Source organism: Zea mays, chromosome 2 (genome assembly GCF_902167145.1).
Source record: "Zea mays cultivar B73 chromosome 2, Zm-B73-REFERENCE-NAM-5.0, whole genome shotgun sequence".
Taxonomy (NCBI): domain Eukaryota; kingdom Viridiplantae; phylum Streptophyta; class Magnoliopsida; order Poales; family Poaceae; genus Zea; species Zea mays.
In genome coordinates, this window is record NC_050097.1 from 222,803,522 (window position 1) to 222,827,473 (window position 23,952).

The window sequence follows — 23,952 nt, forward strand, 5'->3', positions numbered from 1 at the left end:
GATAATCGGGGTATACGATAAGTCCACGCAACGTGCGCAACAGGCACAATTGTGGTCCGATGATCACGGCAGACAGATAGTGCCTACAGGGCATGCGAAAAATACGCGACCCGGCGATGGTGGTCCGACTCAACGAGAGCGGTCCGATTAAACGAGAGTGCAACATAACAATCACATGACGCAACCAAGTTCGTACGATACAAATAACGTGTCATGTTGCCAGGGCGCAGCCAATATCATAGCTCAGCCAATTAAAAATGTAGTCTGATCGACGTGCCTGAGTATCCACTGTATCATTTAATCGCTCGACGTGAGCCCAAAAGCTCAACGCAACACAAATATTTAGAGCGATTTGGGTATACACAATATAGCCTTCACACATTTTAATAATTTCTGTCAATTATCTACTACATGAAATAAAAGCAGAAAAATAAACTCCAGAACTAATGCATGAACATAGCACATCAGGTGTAACAAATATTTTACCATATTCATGCATGTATTTGTCTACTAATTATTTAGTAGACAGGAAATTGAATTAGAAGCGGCAAAATAAAACATATTGTCTTGCTATCGTATAATAGGTTATCCTCTAGTCATCCAAATCCTTGTGCTAAAACATTTTTAATATGTAATTAACATATTGCATGCGGCAATGCAGGAGGTGGGTGTGTGTGGCAATTTAAGAGATAAAGCTGCCCCTTGCATGCGCGACCACTTTTTTAACTAAAAGCTCGCTGCATGCACGCACTTCTGGTCAACAGCCATGCAGCCACGATCGGGGAGAAGCCCCTGGAAAAATCGGCTTTGTCTTATCTATTCAAAATACAGAGGAAAGAAATGGTCCACGCGGATGACCCGCTCGTGGAAAACGCACATGCCATCAGATCTGTTTTTCTCTTAGCAGCTACTGGCCGCTCGCCCGCCAGGTACACACGGTCACAGGACACAGCCATCCAGGGCTGAGGGCTCGACGCTGGTCTGCAGGGCCGCGTGGAGCCAGTAGCAGGGCGGGCGACTGGCCGCGCCAGTGCGTACAGGAGCGACAATTATCCACCGCGGGGGCTAGGGCCGATCGATAGGCAGAGACTTTTCCCAAGCTGGGTGACGCCTACCCAAGCCTCCACCCGTGAATGGAGACGACGCCACGGAGCACCGCCGTGACGCAGCTCCGGCGTGGACGCAACTTCTAATGCAGACATGACTCATAGAGGGCAATGGTTGGGCTACGTGCCCCTGTTATGGGAAACCGGAGTGGTGGCTAAATTCTCTTCCGGTGAATAGGAGTAGATTCAATCTCATACAGTTCGTTCCATTGCGCAGGGGAAATCGAAGTCTGTCGCGTAGGACAGTTCGGCTAGGCCGGAGACCTGCCGGATTGACAGAGAGTTGATGCAGATCCAATCCCGCAGCAACGTCGAGGTAAAGCGTGCTGATAACGTGTTGAGAACTACGTTACCACGGATCACCAGATCCGCTCCCTTCCCTCCCGTCAGCAGTAGAGGCGCAAGAAGCTGTAGAGAACTCGTCTCCCTTCCCATAAGCACCACAGAGGAAACACACGAGACACATGATATAGGGTTGGGCCTATGGCCTCTTTCTCTTCTCTATTCCATATGAGGGGTACAAGTTCTATATATAGAGACGCGATAGCCCTAAGGGCTATATTCGGTATTTGCTCACATAACCCTTCATTAGGGTTTCTCAACAACGACGTTCTCAACTCTCTGGGAATCAGTGTGTGTGAGAGAGAGAATAATTCGTTCCTGCATGGAAAAAAATATGCCTGCAGGCAGTGATATAGTAAAAAATTTCACCTGCCGATGAGGCAAACACGAGGTGCACAGGCGCGACGATAATTCCGACGGCCGATGGAAGGGGGCAAGACGTGACGGGTTCCCCGCGTACGGTACGGACACGGCGCCTCACGCCAGCTGCTTCTCGTCCTGCGAAAAGTCTATAGACCTATCACTATCACTATGACGGATTGGAACAATATCACGATACTTCCAACATGTCTAAGTACTATCACTATAACTCGAGCTGAACATGTGAGTATTGTGAAATAAGTTGACCTATGTGTAGTTGCCTTGTTGGAGAGTTATAAAAGAACTTGTATTTGAGTATTGCGAAGTTCGCTGGTTGTTTGTTGCATGAGAACTGGAATTTGTGGTTGCATATGAATGTTGTATGTTATTTTGGTGAACACATGTCGTGTAGATCAATTAATATTTTTTGTGCAATATGAATTGAGCAAACTACAAATAAATCTTGTCAAAAATTTCATTTTTTCTGTAAAAAACAGCAAAAACTGGTTTGTTTCGCGGTTAACCGACAGTTTAGAGCCACGCCAAGCCGTTCGGTACGCACGGCCAACTGCCTCTCGGGTGATGTGATGGAATCCACAATTCTGAATTTCTGATCCTTCACTTGCAGAGACCATCGGGGTTCGAGTAGCTGGACGGGCGAGTCAAGGTGCTTCAGATAGAGGGCGCGGCACTACCGGGTTCTTCAAAGCAGCAGCAGAGTTCTGAGCTGATCCTTGTGCTTGTGCTTGCGTTGCAGGAGCTGACCTCGTCGCAGGCGGAGTTGCTGGAGAGGATCCAGAAGCTGAAACAGGTGCGTATGGATTTCCCAACACTTGATTCGATTTGAGGATTTAGGCCCCGTTTGGTTAGAGGGACTAATCTTTAGTCTCTGGTTTTTAGTCCCCTTTAGTCTCTATTTTGCCAAACGGAAGGACTAAAGTAGGAACTAATTGACTTTAGTCTCTAGTCCCTCACATAGATGCTAAAAGGGACTAAATGACAACATTTACTCCAATTACCCTTGTTATAAAACTGGTGTCAAACAAAAAAAAGGAGTATTTTGGTCTTTATGTGTTGTATTTAATGTATTTAGAACCTGTTTAGTCTCTACAACTAAACAAGGTATGGATTAAAATTTGGTCCCTAGACTAAACTTTAGTCCTAGGACTAATGGAACCAAACGGAGCCTTAGTTGTTTCCCTAATCAGATGCTGATGAGATGTGAATGGCTGACCATTGCTTCAGGAGGTGCAGAACTGGCGCTCCAATGTAGAGACGCAGGTCAAGACATGCCAGAATGTGAGTTCTCTGCTCTGTCCTTTTTCCCTCACCTTGAAAATTCAAGGCTGCTGGTTGTAGTAATGAACACCCCATACCACCGGTGAATTGAATTGTGTTGCTTACAGGAACTCCAGGGTCTCAAGAAAGGACTTGACTCTGAAGTGGAACAGCTGAAATCGGTGCGCCCTCTCATTCTGTCGACTTTTATTCCTTTTTACCTTTGGTCTGGTCTCTAGCAGGAGCAGCACACCATCCTGTCATTTTGCTCGTAGGAAATGAAGGTGGTTAGGTCTGTACAGGAAGAGAAAGGCAATCTACCTGCACAAAATACGACTTTAGAGACGGTTAGTTTTGTGTGAAAAAAAAATATATATGTGATTACGCTCTACTGAGTCATGCTGTCGTGCAAGAAACTGCAACGATTTTTTTGTTTTGTAGAACAATAGCAATGCAGAACAAGCTTGGCAGACACCAGGCCAAGCACAGTATTGAAGAGCAAACAGCAACACAGGCGTGAATTGGTGCTTCCTTGCAGAGGTGAAGGGCTGTTCTGCTGGATATTCAGATCCTTTCAATGGATCAAAAGGGGGGAAAGCTGGCAGATACACGGAATCACATGAAGTATTCATTTTTTTAATATATACCAGCAAGTTTCCAAGTGCAAATATCTCTATAACAGTGAGCAATTTCAAGAGTAATGTACAAGAACTGCTTGTTTTGTAACAATTCCATGACTACTAATACTACTATTACAAACTTAATCTTGAAATAAAATCTGCACAGCCTCCTATTGTTCCAGTGTTCTAAACATGCTTAAAACAAAAATAAAATTTGTTACCCAATGAGGAATTGGAATCTGGAGGTGGCCATGTAATATTGCACGTCAGCATGTAATCATTTCTGCAATTTTGCTGCTTCATCACAGCTAGCTGAGATCTCCTTATGTCATTTAACTGAAATGCAACAGTCTAGTACTCCATCCCACCTTGTAAACTGAATAACATTATGGAGTTAATTCTGGACTTCCGACCTCTTCAGTTGCTACAGGGTAACTTACAAAAACTTAGGTTGCTTTCCCTTAAAAGCGAAGCTGCCTAAGAAACCTTAACATCTTTCCGGTTATCTGTGTGAAGGCTTCCTACAAGGGCAGAATATAGGGAGTCATCTGGGATCAATCCAGCTTTCAGCATATCATCATACAGCTGGAACGCCGCCTCTGATCTCCCTTCCTTCGCCAGACCTGATATCAGAGCCGTATAGGCCACGACATTAGGTTCCGTTCCCCTCTGCTTCATCTCTTCGAATAGCTTCAGCGCCACATCCACCTTCCCATTGACACAGTGCCCATGAACTAGCGATGCATAGGTGTATACATCTGGAACAAACCCTTTCTTCTCCATCTCCTTTCTGAACCTCTCAGCCTCACGGATCCTCCCCTTCTTGGCGTACCCATGAATCATAACACTGTAGGTCAAAACACTGGGCGTCGCCCCTTTCTCTGCCATTTCTCGGAACAGCCTTCTAGCCTCCACCATGTCGCCATCCTTGCAGTGTATGCTGATCAGTGTAGTGTAAGTGACGTAATTTGGCACGACACCCATCTCGATCATGATGTGCAATAGATAGAGTCTTTGCCTCATCCAATCTATTCACCCTGCACAGTCCACAGGCCAGTGTGTTGTATGTGTAGATGTTCAGTTCGACGCCAATTTTCTCCATGGCCGCCTTTATTTTAAGAGCATCGTCCACCATCCCTTTGCGACAATAGCCATCAATCATGGTATTGAAAATGATTTGGTTAAGCCCTACACCTTGCCCTTGCATGTCTGCCAGCAACATCTCTGCAGCCTCCATCTGCCCAATCTTGCAGAACCCTTTGATCAATACACCATATGTACGCTCGTTTGGCTCAACGCCATTGCCAACGCATTCATCCAAAACCTTGGCGGCCCTCCGCATGTTCCCTGCTCGGCAATACGCGTTGATGACAGCGGTGTACAGGTACACATCCCCCACAACATTATTCGCCTTCATCTCATTAAACAGAGCCTCGACCTTGCTGATGTCCCTGGCGGTCGACAAACTATCCACAAGGATCGTATACGTCCCGACCGTCGCCTCGATGCCTTCGTTCTCCATGATCTCTAGAATCTCCTGGACCCGCCCGTCATCCTTTTGTCGCACGTAACAGTCAAGCAGCGAGTTGTAGCACAGCGCATTCAGACTCACGCCGTGGCGAGGCATATCGTCGAGCAGCCGGCGCGCGTCGTCCACGCGCCCCGACTTGCAGAGCCCGTCGACGACGACGGACGCGGCGAACGGCGAGACGGAGCCCGGGCACGAGCCGAGCGCCCGCTCCAGGAGGCCCGCGGCGTCCGCGAGGCGCCCGGCGCGGCGGAGCGAGAGCAGCGAGAACGTGAGCGAGCGCGGGTCGAGGCTGCCGAGGCGGGACACGGCGGCGTCGAGCGCCTCGGCCGCGCGGCACGCCGCGCCCGCGTCCGCGTACGCGCGGAAGAGCATGTCGTGGAACGCCACCACGGCGTGCGGCGGCGCGCCGCGCGGGAGCGACGAGGCGGCGAGGTCCGCGAACGGCACCGCCAGTAGGCGCGGCGTGAGCAGGGACCGGAGCGCGGACCTGGCGGCGGCGAAGCGCCGCGCGGTAAGGAGCGACGCGAAGGCGGCGAGCGGCGGCAAGGCGGCGGACCCCGCCATCGCGTCGTCTCGGCGGCAGAGGAGAGAGGACGGAGCGGGGAGGGGACGTCTCAGTGTGGGTCGTTGCATGGATGGCGTGGCGGGCTGCCGGGTGTTGATGGCTCGGCCTGTTTGGTAGGTTAGGTGGGCTGGGCTCATAGAAGCTTTGGTTAGTCGGGGTGGGCTTTCCAGTGAGCTAAAATGAGGCGTGGACTTTTCTTTCTATTTTTTTTTTCAAACTCAACCATCCGTGAACTGAACACATGTAACGACTGTTGAGAACTACGTTACCACAGATCACCAGATCCGCTCCCTTCCCTCCCGTCAGCAGTAGAGGCCGCAAGAAGTTGTAGAGAACCCGTCTCTCTTCCCATAAGCACCACAGAGGAAACACACGAGACACATGATATAGGGTTGGGCCTATGACCTCTTTCTCTTCTCTATTCCATATGAGGGGTACAAGTTCTATATATAGAGACGCGATAGCCCTCAGGGCTATATTCAGTATTTGCCCACATAACCCTTCATTAGGGTTTCTCAACACTCCCCCTTGGGCGAATACCGCGACCAACACATGCCTCGTTAAAACTCCAAAAAAACCCAGTGGGAAAAATGTGGAGAAAGAGTGCATGGTGATACAAATTGCATTTGCACTTTGTTGTCTCGTTAAAAACCTCATGTGAGAAACTTCAAGAAAACTCACCAAGGGAAAAAGAGTACAACAGCTGTCATCGGGACAGATTTCAATCCTCTGGGATCTAGATTCTACCGAATCTTCTACAAAGGCTAACTTTAGAAATGTGCTCCCTGATCCTTGCAAAACTATATCAATATGGCAAAATATTTTCTTCTGGAAGTATATGCACATATAGATTTAGCAAACAGATTGCATATCCTTGCAAAGATTATTTCAAGAACTTCACCTCAACTCACTTCTAGGATACACGAGGTAAGTGCACGTATCAACATAAATAAGCAACTTCGACTAGTGGTGTTCGATCGACTAGATCTACATATTTGATAGAAACTTCCATAAAGGTTCACATATTGATCATCAAGCTGACGCCTTCAGGGCATAGAATATGACATTTCTTGTCTCACGGTTGTGATCAATGTAAGCATTCGCTCCCCCTGACGATGACATCTGTCAAAGTCGTTATCCCTCATTATTCAAGCATATTCTTCAAGATATATGTCTCATTGTTCATCTGGAATAACGAGAATGGATGAGGTTGAGGTGCTATCATTTTCTATCTTACACCACAATTTATACATAGTTGTGCAAAGCAAATAACATGTCATTCAATAGGACTTAGGGGATAATATAGTTGCAATAGTACATATTCTAATATGACACATCGCTTCAGGCGTTCATCTATTGCAACATCTATGATGGTGTAACAAAAGTCCATCAAAGATCATAATCCATCAGGGATTTTTCATCGATCAGATATATCGTTATAGTCTGTCATTCTGGCATAATAGGGATATTTTGCCAGTAACACCTAAACCTTATAGGTTTCTGCCATCGGGGCTTTAGAGGATACCGTAATTTCACATCTAGTGGAAATTACCATGAGTAAAACTCATGGAATGCACATGTGCTTATTCGGTGAACTCCAAGTCCTTTGGTACCTCATCTTATTCCTTTTTGGGTCTGTATGGGTCTTTATCCCTTTATAGGGATTATCAAACTTTGGTGTTCAATACAGACTTTGTTTCTTCTGGATAGGTTCCATCTGGGAACGATAGTCTCAACTACGAGATATTCTCCCTACATAGGAGAGTGATCATTCATCAGGAATGTATTATTCGGTATGAGATTTATATGTTGCATATTTATAATTCAAATATATGAGTCCTCCTAGGATCTCATGACGGATCTTCAGAATCCTATTAACTGCATATTTTAATTCATGTCATTTGCCAGATATATTACATAGTGGAACATTGTTTATTCAACACATATGTGGGATGGGTCTCTCACAAGACCACTTGAACCATCACATTCACCACACATTATTTCAATAGTGCCCATAAATGTACGAACTTCAAGCTCGCGACTTTCATTTTGCGATTATTGGTTCAGCCTCGATTGCTTTTATCAATGACCCGATAAGAGAGCTTAAAGCACTCATGCCTAGGACTTTGTTTTGGATCCCTTTGCAATCTATAGAGGCAAGATAGGTGTCGACACATTTGTCTCCCACATTTAATAATGATCTTCGTCATTTCCCAAAACGAAAGATTCATTGTTCCGTATTCCCAGCACAATGATATTGCGCGCATTGCTAAGAATTTCATCATCAAGATGAACCTCTTCGTGAGGCAAATCACCAGCAGGGCGAGTCCATTGGAGGAGAGTTATTACTGAAAGGGAATTAGGCTTACACCTAGTTCCTATATAATTTTGGTGGTTGAATTACCCAACACAAATCTTTGGACTAACTAGTTTGCCCAAGTGTATAGATTATACAGGTGTAAAAGGTTCACACTCAGCCAATAAAAAGACCAAGTTTTGGATTCAACAAAAGAGCAAAGTGGGAACCGAAGGCCCTCTGGTCTGAGAGCACCGGACTGTCCGGTGTACACCGGACAGTGTCCGGTGCACCAGAGGACTCCAGCTCAAACTCATCACCTTCGGGAATTTCCAGAGGCGACTCCGCTATAATTCACCGGACTGTCCGGTGTACACCGGACAGTGTCCGGTGCGCCAAGGGTGGTCGGCCTCAGGAACTCGCCAGCTTCGGGAAAAGCCAACGGCTCGTCCACTATAATTCACCGGACTGTCTGGTGTGCACCGGACTGTCCGGTGCAACTCCGGAGCAACGACTAGTCGGCGCCAACGGCTACCTGCGGCGCATTAAATGCGCGCGCAGCGCGCGCAGAAGTCAGGCGCGCCCATACTTGCACACCGGACAAGGAACAGTACCTGTCCGGTGTGCACCGGACACCCAGGCGGGCCCACAAGTCAGGAGCTCCAACGGTCAGAATCCAACGGCAGTGATGACGTGGCAGGGGGCACCGGACTGTCCGGTGTGCACCGGACTGTCCGGTGCGCCATCGAACAGACAGGATTCCCAACGGCCACTTTTGGTGGTTGGGGCTATAAATACCCCAACCACCCCACCATTCATTGCATCCAAGTTTTCCACTTCCCAACTATTACAAGAGCTCTAGCATTCAATTCTAGACACACCAAAGAAATCAAATCCTCTCCAATCTCCACACAACGCCATAGTGACTAGAGAGAGTGATTTGCTTGTGTTCTTTCGAGCTCTTGCGCTTGGACTGCTTTCTTCTTTCTTGATCCATTCTTTGCAATCAAACTCACTTGTAATTGAGGCAAGAGACACCAATCTTGTGGTGGTCCTTGTGGGAACTTTGTGTTCCAAGTGATTGAGAAAAGAAAGCTCACTCGATCCGTGGATCGTTTGAGAGAGGGAAGGGTTGAAAGAGACCCGGCCTTTGTGGCCTCCTCAACGGGGAGTAGGTTTGCAAGAACCGAACCTCGGTAAAACAAATCTCCGTGTCTCACTTGCTTATTCGCTTGGGATTTGTTTTGCGCTCTCTCTCGCGGACTCGTTTCTTTATTACTAACACTAACCCCGGTTTGTAGTTGTGTTTATATTTGTAAATTTCAGTTTCGCCCTATTCACCCCCCCCTCTAGGCGACTTTCAATTGGTATCGGAGCCCGGTGCTTCATTAGAGCCTAACCGCTCGAAGTGATGTCGGGAGATCACGCCAAGAAGGAGATGGAGACCGGCGAAAAGCCCACTACAAGCCACGGGAGCACTTCATCGGAAGAGTCCCGCACCAAGAGGAAGGAGAAGAAGAAGATCTCCTCCAACAAAGGGAAGGAGAAGAAATCTTCTTCTCACCACAAAGAGAAGAAGGAAAAATCTTCTTCCCACAAGCCGCATCGGAGTGGGGACAAGAAGAAAAGGATGAGGAAGGTGGTCTACTACGAGACCGATTCTTCATCGGCATCCACCTCCGGCTCCGACGCGGCATCCGTCACTTCTAAGCGCCAAGAGCGCAAGAAGTATAGTAAGATCCCCCTACGCTATCCTCACACTTCCAAACATACACCTTTACTTTCCGTCCCATTAGGCAAACCACCAACTTTTGATGGTGAAGATTACGCTAGGTGGAGCGATTTAATGCGATTTCATCTAACCTCGCTCCACAAAAGCATATGGGATGTTGTTAAGTTTGGTGCACAGGTACCATCCGTAGGGGATGAAGACTATGATGAGGATGAGGTGGCCCAAATCGAGCACTTCAACTCTCAAGCAACAACGATACTCCTCGCCTCTTTAAGTAGAGAGGAGTATAACAAAGTGCAAGGGTTGAAGAGCGCCAAGGAGGTTTGGGATGTGCTCAAAACCGCGCATGAGGGAGACGAACTCACCAAGATCACCAAGCGGGAAACGATCGAGGGGGAGCTCGGTCGGTTCCGGCTTCGCAAAGGGGAGGAGCCACAACACATGTACAACCGGCTCAAGACCTTGGTGAACCAAGTGCGCAACCTCGGGAGCGTGAAGTGGGATGACCACGAAGTGGTTAAGGTTATTCTAAGATCTCTTATTTTCCTTAACCCTACTCAAGTTCAATTAATTCGTGGTAATCCTAGATATACTAAAATGACCCCCGAGGAAGTAATCGGGCATTTTGTAAGTTTTGAGTGCATGATCGAAGGCTCGAGAAAGATCAACGAGCTTGATGATCCCTCCACATCCGAAGCTCAACCCGTCGCATTCAAGGCGACGGAGGACAAGAAGGAGGAGTCTACACCAAGTCGACAACCAATAGACGCCTCCAAGCTCGACAATGAGGAAATGGCGCTCGTCATCAAGAGCTTCCGCCAAATCCTCAAGCAAAGGAGAGGGAAAGACTACATGTCCCGCTCCAAGAAAGTTTGCTACAAGTGTGGTAAGCCCGGTCACTTTATTGCAAAATGTCCATTATCAAGCGACAGTGACAGGGATAACGACAAGAAGGGCAAGAGGAGAGAAAAGAAAAGGTACTACAAAAAGAAGGGCGGCGATGCCCATGTTTGTCGGGAGTGGGATTCCGACGAAAGCTCAAGCGACTCCTCCGACGACGAGGACGCCGCCAACATCGCCGTCACCAAGGGACTCCTCTTCCCCAACGTCGGCCACAAGTGCCTCATGGCAAAGGACGGCAAAAAGAAGGTAAAATCAAGATCCTCCACTAAATATGAAACCTCTAGTGATGATAATGCTAGTGATGAGGAAGATAATTTGCGTACCCTTTTTGCCAACCTTAACATGGAACAAAAAGAAAAATTAAATGAATTGATTAGTGCTATTCATGAAAAGGATGACCTCTTGGACTCTCAAGAGGACCTCCTAATTAAGGAAAACAAGAAACATGTTAAGGTCAAAAATGCTTATGCTTTAGAAATTGAGAAATGTGAAAAATTATCTAGTGAGCTAAGCACTTGCCGTGAGATGATTGACAACCTTAGGAATGAAAATGCTAGTTTAAATGCTAAGGTTGATTCACATGTTTGTAATGTTTCAATTTCCAATCCTAGAGATAATAATGATAATTTGCTTGCTAGGATTGAAGAATCGAACATTGCTCTTGCTAGCCTTAGAGTAGAAAATGAAAATTTAATTGCTAAGGCTAAAGAACTAGATGTTTGCAATGTTACCATTTCCAATCTTAGAGATAAAAATGATATTCTTCATGCTAAGATTGTTGAACTTAATTCTTGCAAACCCTCTACATCTATTGTTGAGCATGTATCTATTTGTACTAGATGTAGAGATGTTGATATTAATGCTATTCATGATCATATGGCTTTAATTAAACAACAAAATGATCACATAGCAAAACTAGATGCTAAAATTGCCAAGCACAACTTAGAAAATGAGAAATTTAAATTTGCTCGTAGCATGCTTTATAATGGGAGACGCCCGGGCATCAAGGATGGCATTGGCTTCCAAAGGGGAGACAATGTCAAAATTAGTGCCCCTCCTAAAAGATTGTCCAACTTTGTTAAGGGCAAGGCTCCCATGCCTCAGGATAACGAGGGTTACATTTTATACCCTGCCGGTTATCCCGAGAGCAAAATTAGGAGAATTCATTCTAGGAAGTCTCACTCTGGCCCTAATCATGCTTTCATGTATAAGGGTGAGACATCTAGCTCTAGGCAACCAATCCATGCTAAGTTGCCTAGAAAGAAAACTCCTAGTGCATCAAATGATCATAATATTTCATTTAAAACTTTTGATGCATCTTATGTTTTGACTAACAAATCCGGCAAGGTAGTTGCCAAATACGTTGGGGGCAAGCACAAGGGCTCCAAGACTTGTGTTTGGGTACCCAAAGTTCTTGTGTCTAATGCCAAAGGACCCAAAACCATTTGGGTACCTAAAGTCAAGAACTAAACTTGTTTTGTAGGTTTATGCATCCGGGGGCTCAAGTTGGATACTCGACAGCGGGTGCACAAACCACATGACAGGGGAGAAAAAGATGTTCTCCTCCTATGAGAAAAACCAAGATCCCCAAAGAGCGATCACATTCGGGGATGGAAATCAAGGTTTGGTCAAAGGTTTGGGTAAAATTGCTATATCTCGTGACCATTCCATTTCCAATGTTTTTCTTGTTGATTCTTTAGATTACAATTTGCTTTCCGTTTCTCAATTATGTCAAATGGGCTACAACTGTCTTTTCACTGATGTAGGTGTCACTGTCTTTAGAAGAAGTGATGATTCAATAGCATTTAAGGGTGTGTTAGAGGGTCAGCTATACTTAGTAGATTTTGAAAGAGCTGAACTCAACACATGCTTAATTGCTAAGACTAACATGGGTTGGCTCTGGCACCGCCGACTAGCCCATGTTGGGATGAAGAATCTTCATAAGCTTCTGAAGGGAGAACATATTTTAGGACTAACCAATGTTCATTTTGAGAAAGACAGGATTTGTAGCGCATGCCAAGCGGGGAAGCAAGTTGGCACTCATCATCCACATAAGAACATAATGACGACCGACAGGCCACTGGAGCTCCTACACATGGACCTATTCGGCCCGATCGCTTACATAAGCATCGGCGGGAGTAAGTACTGTCTAGTTATTGTGGATGATTATTCTCGCTTCACTTGGGTGTTCTTTTTGCAGGAAAAATCTCAAACCCAAGAGACCTTAAAGGGATTCTTGAGACGGGCTCAAAATGAGTTCGGCTTAAGGATCAAGAAAATAAGAAGCGACAATGGAACGGAGTTCAAGAACTCTCAAATCGAAGGCTTCCTTGAGGAGGAGGGCATCAAGCATGAGTTCTCTTCTCCCTACACGCCACAACAAAATGGTGTAGTGGAGAGGAAGAATCGAACTCTACTGGATATGGCAAGAACCATGCTTGATGAGTACAAGACTTCGGATCGGTTTTGGGCCGAGGCAGTCAACACCGCTTGCTACGCCATCAACCGGTTATATCTACACCGAATCCTCAAGAAGACATCATACGAACTCCTAACCGGTAAAAAGCCCAATATTTCTTATTTTAAAGTCTTTGGTAGCAAATGCTTTATACTTGTTAAAAGAGGTAGAAAATCTAAATTTGCTCCTAAGACTGTAGAAGGCTTTTTACTAGGATATGATTCAAACACAAGGGCATATAGAGTCTTTAACAAGTCCTCGGGACTAGTTGAAGTTTCTTGTGACGTTGTGTTTGATGAGACTAATGGCTCTCAAGTAGAGCAAGTTGATCTTGATGAGATAGGTGAAGAAGAGGCTCCATGCATCGCGCTAAGGAACATGTCCATTGGGGATGTGTGTCCTAAGGAATCCAAAGAGCCTCCAAATGCACAAGATCAACCATCCTCCTCCACGCAAGCATCTCTACCGACTCAAAATGAGGAAGAGGCTCAAGTTGATGAAGAAGAAGATCAATCAAATGAGCCACCTCAAGATGACGGCATAGATCAAGGGGGAGATGCAAATGAGGAAGACAAGGAGGATGAGGAACCAAGGCCGCCACACCCAAGAGTCCACCAAGCAATCCAACGAGATCACCCCGTCGACACCATTCTCGGCGACATCCATAAGGGGGTAACCACTAGATCTCGTGTTGCACATTTTTGTGAACATTACTCGTTTGTTTCCTCTATTGAGCCACACAGGGTAGAGGAGGCACTCCAAGATTCGGATTGGGTGGTGGCGATGCAAGAGGAGCTCAACAACTTCACTAGAAATGAGGTATGGCATTTAGTTCCACGTCTGATAGTCGCCTAGAGGGGGGGGGGTGAATAGGGCGAAACTGAAATTTACAAATATAAACACAACTACAAGCCGGGTTAGCGTTAGAAATATAAACGAGTCCGCGAGAGAGGGCGCAAAACAAATCGCAAGCAAATGATGAAGTGTGACACACGGATTTGTTTTACCGAGGTTCGGTTCTCTCAAACCTACTCCCCGTTGAGGAGGCCACAAAGGCCGGGTCTCTTTCAACCCTTCCCTCTCTCAAACGGTCCCTCGGACCGAGTGAGCTTCTCTTCTCAAATCAAATCCGGGAACAAAACTTCCCCGCAAGGGCCACCACACAATTGGTGCCTCTTGCCTTGATTACAATGGAGTTTTGATCACAAGAACAAGTGAGAAAGAAAGAATGCGATCCAAGCGCAAGAGCTCAAAAGAACACGGCAAATTACTCTCACTAGTCACTAGGGTTTTGTGTGGAATTGGAGAGGATTTGATCTCTTTGAATGTGTCTAGAATTGAAAGCCTAGAGCTCTTGTAGTAGTTGAGAAGTGGAAAACTTGGATGGCTATGAATGTGGGGTGGTTGGGGTATTTATAGCCCCAACCACCAAACTTGACCGTTGGCTGGAGGCTTCTGTTCGATGGCGCACCGGACAGTCCGGTGCACACCGGACAGTCCGGTGCCCCCTTCCACGTCATCGTTGCCGTTGGATTCTGACCGTTGGAGCTCTGACATGTGGCCCCGCCTGGATGTCCGGTGTACACCGGACATGAACTGTTCATTGTCCGGTGCGTCGGTATGGGCGCGCCTGCCGACTGCGCGCGCAGAGCGCGCATTAAATGCGCTTGCAGGTGACCGTTGGCGCGGAAGTAGCCGTTGCTCCGTGGTTCACCGGACAGTCCGGTGCACACCGGACAGTCCGGTGAATTTTAGCGGAGCGGCTGCCGCGCGAACCCGAGGCTGGCGAGTTCCGGAGGCCGAGCTTCCTTGGAGCACCGGACATGTCCGGTGCACACCGGACAGTCCGGTGAATTATAGCGCGCCGGCTTCCGAGAATTCCCGAGGACGAAGAGTTTGAGTCTGAGTCCCCTGGTGCACCGGACAGGTACTGTTCACTGTCCGGTGGCACACCGGACAGTCCGGTGCGCCAGACCAGGGGTGCCCTCGGTTGCCCCTTTGCTCCTTTATTGAATCCAAACTTGGTCTTTTTATTGGCTGAGTGTGAACCTTTTACACCTGTATAATCTATACACTTGGGCAAACTAGTTAGTCCAAAGATTTGTGTTGGGCAATTCAACCACCAAAATTATATAGGAACTAGGTGTAAGCCTAATTCCCTTTCAACGTCCTAACCAAAATGTTGTAGGAACCAAATGGGTCTTCCGCAACAAGCAAGATGAGCATGGTGTGGTGACAAGGAACAAAGCTCGACTTGTGGCCAAAGGATACTCCCAAGTCGAAGGTTTGGATTTCGGTGAATCTTTGGACTAACCGTTGGCTTTTCCCGAAGCTGGCGAGTTCCTGAGGCCGACCACCCTTGGCGCACCGGACACTGTCCGGTGTACACCGGACAGTCCGGTGAATTATAGCGGAGTCGCCTCTGGAAATTCCCGAAGGTGATGAGTTTGAGCTGGAGTCCTCTGGTGCACCGGACACTGTCCGGAGTACACCGGACAGTCCGGTGCTCCCAGACCAGAGGGCCTTCTGTTCCCACTTTGCTCTTTTGTTGAATCCAAAACTTGGTCTTTTTATTGGCTGAGTGTGAACCTTTTACACCTGTATAATCTATACACTTGGACAAACTAGTTAGTCCAAAGATTTGTGTTGGGTAATTCAACCACCAAAATTATATAGGAACTAGGTGTAAGCCTAATTCCCTTTCAATCTCCCCCTTTTTGGTGATTGATGCCAACACAAACCAAAGCAAATATAGAACTGCATAATTGAACTAGTTTGCATAATGTAAGTGTAAAGGTTGCTTGGAATTGAGCCAATAAAACTACTTACAAGATATGCATGGAATGTTTCTTTCTTATTTAACATTTTGGACCACGTTTGCACCACTTGTTTTGTTTTTGCAAAACCTTTTGTAAATCCTTTTCATAGATCTTTTGCAAATAGTCAAAGGTGAATAAATAAGAGTTTGCAAAAGCATTTTCAAGATTTGAAATTTTCTCCCCCTGTTTCAAATGCTTTTCCTTTGACTAAACAAAACTCCCCCTAAAAGAGATCCACCTCTTAGTGTTCAAGAGGGTTTTGATATACCACTTTTGAAATACTACTTTCTCCCCCTTTTGAACACAATAGGATACCAAATGATAAAGACTTTGGAAAGCACTAAGTTTTTGAATTTGGTGGTGGTGGTGCGGTCCTTTTGCTTTGGGCTCATTTCTCCCCCTTTTTGGCATGAATCGCCAAAAACGGAACCATTAGAGCCCTCGAAGTGCAAACTTCCCCTTTGGTCATAAATAAGTGAGTTAAGATTATACCAAAGAGCGAAGCTTTTGAGCTTTTACTCTCTTCCCCAGGGATGAAGTTCTTTTCTTTGATGCTCATTTCTCCCCCAAAGAAGAGAGAGTTGCTCGGAGCGTTGGCGAAGTATGAGTTACGGAGTGGAAGCCTTTGTCTTCGCCGAAGACTCCAATTCCCTTTCAATATACCTATGACTTGGTTTGAAATAAACTTGAAAACACATTAGTCATAGCATATAAAAGAGATATGATCAAAGGTATTCAAAAGAGCTATGTGTGCAAGCTTAGCAAAAGAAATTTCTAGAATCAAGAATATTGAGCTCATGCCTAAGTCTGGTAAAAGATTGTTCATCAAGTGGCTTGGTAAAGATATCGGCTAATTGATCTTTAGTATTAATGTAAGAAATCTCGATATCCCCCTTTTGTTGGTGATCCCTAAGAAAATGATACCGAATGGCTATGTGCTTAGTGCGGCTATGCTCGACGGGATTGTCGGCCATTTTAATTGCACTCTCATTATCACATAGCAAAGGGACTTTGGTTAATTTGTAACCGTAGTCCCGCAGGGTTTGCCTCATCCAAAGCAATTGCGCGCAACAATGTCCTGCGGCAATGTACTCGGCTTCGGCGGTGGAAAGAGCGACCGAATTTTGCTTCTTTGAAGCCCAAGACACCAAGGATCTTCCCAAGAACTGGCAAGTCCCCGATGTGCTCTTCCTATTGATTTTGCACCCCGCCCAATCGGCATCCGAATAACCAATTAAATCAAATGTGGATCCCCTAGGGTACCAAAGCCCAAACTTAGGAGTATAAGCCAAATATCTCAAGATTCGTTTTACGGCCGTAAGGTGTGATTCCTTAGGGTCGGATTGGAATCTTGCACACATGCAAACGGAAAGCATAATGTCCGGTCGAGATGCACATAAATAAAGCAATGAACCAATCATTGACCGGTATACCTTTTGATCCACGGACTTACCTCCCGTGTCGAGGTCGAGATGCCCATTAGTTCCCATGGGTGTCTTGATGGGTTTGGCATCCTTCATCCCAAACTTAGCAAGAATGTCTTGAATGTACTTCGTTTGGCTAATGAAGGTGCCCTCTTGGAGCTGCTTGACTTGGAATCCTAGAAAATACTTCAACTCCCCCATCATCGACATCTCGAATTTCTGTGTCATGATCCTACTAAACTCTTCACATGTAGACTCGTTAGTAGACCCAAATATAATATCATCAACATAAATTTGGCATACAAACAAGTCATTTTCAAGAGTTTTAGTAAAGAGTGTAGGATCGGCCTTGCCAACTTTGAAGCCATTAGCAATAAGGAAATCTCTAAGGCATTCATACCATGCTCTTGGGGCTTGCTTGAGCCCATAAAGCGCCTTAGAGAGCCTATAGACATGATTAGGATACTCACTGTCTTCAAAGCCGGGAGGTTGCTCAACATAGACCTCTTCCTTGATTGGTCCATTGAGGAAGGCACTTTTCACGTCCATTTGATAGAGCTTAAAGCCATGGTAAGTAGCATAGGCCAATAATATGCGAATTGACTCAAGCCTAGCTACGGGTGCATAGGTTTCACCAAAATCCAAACCTTCGACTTGTGAATACCCTTTGGCCACGAGTCGAGCTTTGTTCCTTGTCACCACACCATGCTCATCTTGCTTGTTGCGGAAGACCCATTTGGTTCCTACAACATTTTGGTTAGGACGTGGAACTAAATGCCATACCTCGTTCCTCGTGAAATTGTTGAGCTCCTCTTGCATCGCCATCACCCAATCCGAATCTTGAAGTGCTTCCTCTACCCTGTGTGGCTCAATAGAGGAAACAAACGAGTAATGTTCACAGAAGTGTGCAACCCGAGATCGAGTAGTTACCCCCTTATGAATGTCGCCGAGGATGGTGTCGACGGGGTGATCTCGTTGGATTGCTTGGTGGACTCTTGGGTGTGGCGGTCTTGGTTCTTCCTCATCCTCCTTTTCTTGATCATTTGTATCTCCCCCTTGATCATTGCTATCATCTTGAGGTGGCTCGTCTTCTTGATTTTGCTCTTCATCATTTTGAGCCTCATCCTCATTTTGAGTTGGTGGAGATGCTTGCATGGAGGAGGATGGTTGATCTTGTGTACTTGGAGGCTCTTCGGATTCCTTAGGACACACATCCCCGATGGACATGTTCCTTAGCGCGATGCATGGAGCCTGTTCTTCACCTATCTCATCAAGATCAACTTGCTCTACTTGAGAGCCGTTAGTTTCATCAAACACAACGTCACAAGAGACTTCAACTAGTCCAGTGGACTTGTTAAAGACCCTATATGCCCTTGTGTTTGAGTCATAACCAAGTAAAAAGCCTTCTACAGTTTTAGGAGCAAATTTAGATTTTCTACCTCTTTTAATAAGAATGAAGCATTTGCTACCAAAAACTCTAAAATATGAAATGTTGGGCTTTTTACCGGTTAGGAGTTCATATGATGTCTTCTTGAGGATTCGGTGAAGATATAACCGGTTGATGGCGTAGCAGGCGGTGTTGACCGCTTCGGCCCAAAACCGGTCCGGTGTCTTGTACTCATCAAGCATGGTTCTTGCCATGTCCAATAGAGTTCGATTCTTCCTCTCCACTACACCATTTTGTTGTGGCGTGTAGGGAGAGGAGAACTCATGCTTGATGCCTTCCTCCTCAAGGAAGCTTTCAATTTGAGAGTTCTTGAACTCCGTCCCATTGTCGCTTCGTATTTTCTTGATCCTTAAGCCGAACTCATTTTGAGCTCGTCTCAAGAATCCTTTTAAGGTCTCTTGGGTTTGAGATTTTTCCTGTAAAAAGAATACCCAAGTGAAGCGAGAATAATCATCCACAATAACTAGACAGTACTTACTCCCGCCGATGCTTATGTAAGCGATCGGGCCGAATAGATCCATGTGTAGGAGCTCCAGTGGCCTGTCAGTCGTCATTATGTTCTTGTGTGGATGATGAGTGCCAACTTGCTTCCCTGCTTGGCATGCGCTACAAATCCTGTCTTTCTCAAAATGAACATTGGTTAGTCCTAAAATGTGCTCTCCCTTTAGAAGCTTATGAAGATTCTTCATCCCAACATGGGCTAGTCGGCGGTGCCAGAGCCAACCCATGTTAGTCTTAGCAATTAAACATGTGTCGAGCTCAGCTCTATCAAAATCTACTAAGTATAGCTGACCCTCTAACACACCTTTAAATGCTATTGAATCATCACTTCTTCTAAAGACAGTGACACCTATATCAGTAAAAAGACAGTTGTAGCCCATTTGACATAATTGGGAAACAGAAAGCAAGTTGTAATCTAATGAATCAACAAGAAAAACATTGGAAATGGAGTGGTCAGGTGAAATAGCAATTTTACCCAAACCTTTGACCAACCCTTGATTTCCATCCCCGAATGTGATAGCTCGTTGGGGATCTTTGTTTTTCTCATATGAGGAGAACATCTTCTTCTCCCCTGTCATGTGGTTTGTGCACCCGCTGTCGAGTATCCAACTTGAGCCCCCGGATGCATAAACCTACAAAACAATTTTAGTTCTTGACTTTAGGTACCCAAACTGTTTTGGGTCCTTTGGCATTAGATACAAGAACTTTGGGTACCCAAACACAAGTCTTGGAACCCTTGTGCTTGCCCCCAACAAATTTGGCAACTACCTTGCCGGATTTGCTAGTGAGCACATAAGATGCATCAAAAGTTTTAAATGAAATGGCATGATCATTTGATGCATTAGGAGTTTTCTTTCTAGGCAACTTGGCACGGGTTGGTTGCCTAGAGCTAGATGTCTCACCCTTATACATAAAAGCATGGTTAGGGCCAGAGTGAGACTTCCTAGAATGAATCTTCCTAATTTTGCTCTCAGGATAGCCTGCAGGGTATAAAATGTAACCCTCGTTATCCTGAGGCATGGGAGCTTTGCCCTTAACAAAGTTAGACAAATTTTTAGGTGGGGTATTAAGTTTGACATTGTCTCCCCTTTGGAAGCCAATGCCATCCTTGATGCCAGGGCGTCTCCCATTATAGAGCATACTTCTAGCAAATTTAAATTTTTCATTTTCTAAGTTATGCTCGGCAATTTTAGCATCTAATTTTGCTATATGATCATTTTGTTGTTTAATTAAAGCCATATGATCAAGAATAGCATTAATATCAATATCTCTACATCTAGTGCAAATAGAAACATGCTCAATATTAGATGTAGAGGGTTTGCAAGATTTAAGTTCTACAACCTTAGCATGCAACATTTCATTCTTAGTTCTAAGGTCGGAAATAGTGGCATTGCAAACATCAAAATTTTTAGCCTTAGCAATTAAATTTTCATTCTCTAATCTAAGGCTAGCAAGAGATGCATTTAATTCATCAATCTTAGCAAGCAAGTCAACGTTATCATCTCTAAGATTGGGAATTGAAACATTACAAACATGTGAATCAACCTTAGCATTTAAAATAGCATTTTCATTTCTAAGGTTGTCAATCATCTCACGGCAAGTGCTTAGCTCACTAGACAATTTTTCACATTTTTCTACTTCTAGAGCATAAGCCTTTTTAACCTTAACATGTTTCTTGTTTTCTTTAATTAGATAATCCTCTTGGGAATCCAAAAGGTCATCCTTTTCATGAATAGCACTAACCAATTCATTTAATTTTTCTTTTTGAGCTATGTTAAGGTTGGCAAAAAGGGAACGCAAATTATCTTCCTCATCACTAGCATTGTCATCACTAGAGGATTCATATTTAGTGGAGGATTTAGATTTAACCTTCTTTTTGCCGTCCTTTGCCATGAGGCATTTGTGGCCGACGTTGGGGAAGAGAAGTCCCTTGGTGACGGCGATGTTGGCGGCGTCCTCGTCGTCGGAGGAGTCGCTTGAGCTTTCGTCGGAATCCCATTCCCGACAAACATGTGCATCGCCGCCCTTCTTCTTGTAGTATCTTTTCTTTTCCTTTCTTCTCCCCTTCTTGTCGTCGCCTCGGTCACTGTCACTAGACATAGGACATTTAGCAATATAATGACCGGGCTTACCACACTTGTAGCAAACCTTCTTGGAGCGAGACTTGTAGTCTTTCCCCCTCCTTTGTTTGAGGATTTGACGGAAGCTCTTGATGACGAGCGCCATTTCCTCATTGTCGAGCTTGGAGGCGTCGATTGGTTGTCGACTTGGTGTAGCCTCCTCCTTCTTCTCCTCCGTTGCCTTGAATGCAACGGGTTGGGCTTCGGATGAGTCGCCAAGCTCGTTGATTTTCCTCGAGCCTTCTATCATGCACTCAAAACTTACAAAATGCCCGATCCTCGGGGGTCATTTTAGTATATCTAGGATTACCACGAATCAATTGAACTTGAGTGGGATTAAGAAAAATGAGAGATCTTAAAATAACATTTACCACTTCGTGGTCATCCCACTTCTTGCTCCCGAGGTTGCGCACTTGGTTCACCAAAGTCTTGAGCCGGTTGTACATGTGTTGTGGCTCCTCCCCTTTTTGAAGCCGGAACCGACCGAGCTCCCCCTCGATCGTTTCCCGCTTGGTGATCTTGGTGAGCTCATCTCCCTCGTGCGCAGTTTTGAGCACATCCCAAATCTCCTTTGCATTTTTCAACCCTTGCACTTTGTTGTATTCTTCCTTGCTTAGAGAGGCAAGGAGTATGGTTGTGGCTTGAGAGTTGAAGTGCTCGATTTGGGCCACCTCATCCTCATCATAGTTTTCATCCCCTACGGATGGTACCTGCGCACCAAACTCAACAACATCCCATATGCTTTTGTGGAGCGAGATTAGATGAAATCGCATTAAATCGCTCCACCTAGCGTAATCTTCACCATCAAACGTTGGTGGTTTGCCTAGTGGGACGGAAAGTAAAGGTGTATGTTTGGAAATGCGAGGGTAGCGTAGAGGGATCTTACTATACTTCTTGCGCTCTTGGCGCTTAGAAGTGACGGAGGGCGCATCGGAGTCGGAGGTGGATGTTGATGAAGTGTCGGTCTCGTAGTAGACCACCTTCCTCATCCTTTTGTGCTTGTCGCCTTTCCGATGCGGCTTGTGGGAAGAAGATTTTTCCTTCTTCTCTTTGTGGTGAGAAGAAGATTTCTTCTCCTTCCCTTTGTTGGAGGAGCTCTTCTTCTTCTCCCTCCTTTTGGTGCGGGACTCTTCCGATGAAGTGCTCCCGTAGCTTGTAGTGGGCTTTTCGCCGGTCTCCATCTCCTTCTTGGCGTGATCTCCCGACATCACTTCGAGCGGTTAGGCTCTAATGAAGCACCGGGCTCTGATACCAATTGATAGTCGCCTAGAGGGGGGGGGGGGGGTGAATAGGGCGAAACTGAAATTTACAAATATAAACACAACTACAAGCCGGGTTAGCGTTAGAAATATAAACGAGTCCGCGAGAGAGGGCGCAAAACAAATCGCAAGCAAATGATGAAGTGTGACACACGGATTTGTTTTACCGAGGTTCGGTTCTCTCAAACCTACTCCCCGTTGAGGAGGCCACAAAGGCCGGGTCTCTTTCAACCCTTCCCTCTCTCAAACGGTCCCTCGGACCGAGTGAGCTTCTCTTCTCAAATCAAATCCGGGAACAAAACTTCCCCGCAAGGGCCACCACACAATTGGTGCCTCTTGCCTTGATTACAATGGAGTTTTGATCACAAGAACAAGTGAGGAAGAAAGAATGCGATCCAAGCGCAAGAGCTCAAAAGAACACGGCAAATTACTCTCACTAGTCACTAGGGTTTTGTGTGGAATTGGAGAGGATTTGATCTCTTTGAATGTGTCTAGAATTGAAAGCCTAGAGCTCTTGTAGTAGTTGAGAAGTGGAAAACTTGGATGGCTATGAATGTGGGGTGGTTGGGGTATTTATAGCCCCAACCACCAAACTTGACCGTTGGCTGGAGGCTTCTGTTCGATGGCGCACCGGACAGTCCGGTGCACACCGGACAGTCCGGTGCCCCCTTCCACGTCATCGTTGCCGTTGGATTCTGACCGTTGGAGCTCTGACATGTGGCCCCGCCTGGATGTCCGGTGTACACCGGACATGAACTGTTCATTGTCCGGTGCGTCGGTATGGGCGCGCCTGCCGACTGCGCGCGCAGAGCGCGCATTAAATGCGCTTGCAGGTGACCGTTGGCGCGGAAGTAGCCGTTGCTCCGTGGTTCACCGGACAGTCCGGTGCACACCGGACAGTCCGGTGAATTTTAGCGGAGCGGCTGCCGCGCGAACCCGAGGCTGGCGAGTTCCGGAGGCCGAGCTTCCTTGGAGCACCGGACATGTCCGGTGCACACCGGACAGTCCGGTGAATTATAGCGCGCCGGCTTCCGAGAATTCCCGAGGACGAAGAGTTTGAGTCTGAGTCCCCTGGTGCACCGGACAGGTACTGTTCACTGTCCGGTGGCACACCGGACAGTCCGGTGCGCCAGACCAGGGGTGCCCTCGGTTGCCCCTTTGCTCCTTTATTGAATCCAAACTTGGTCTTTT

At 46.2% G+C, this 23,952-nt stretch overlaps 1 protein-coding gene across 1 annotated transcript; it reads left to right on the plus strand.

Annotated features, from left to right (window-relative positions):
- Positions 1–655: 655 nt before the first annotated feature.
- LOC103647927 (uncharacterized) lies at positions 656–3,850 on the plus strand. Its single transcript, XM_020549168.1, has 5 exons — positions 656–664; positions 2,458–2,619; positions 3,054–3,107; positions 3,215–3,268; positions 3,362–3,850. The coding sequence occupies exons 1-5, from the start codon at positions 656–658 to the stop codon at positions 3,446–3,448; spliced, it is 366 nt and encodes a 121-aa protein (XP_020404757.1). The 3' UTR covers positions 3,449–3,850.
- The last annotated feature ends 20,102 nt before the right edge of the window (positions 3,851–23,952 follow it).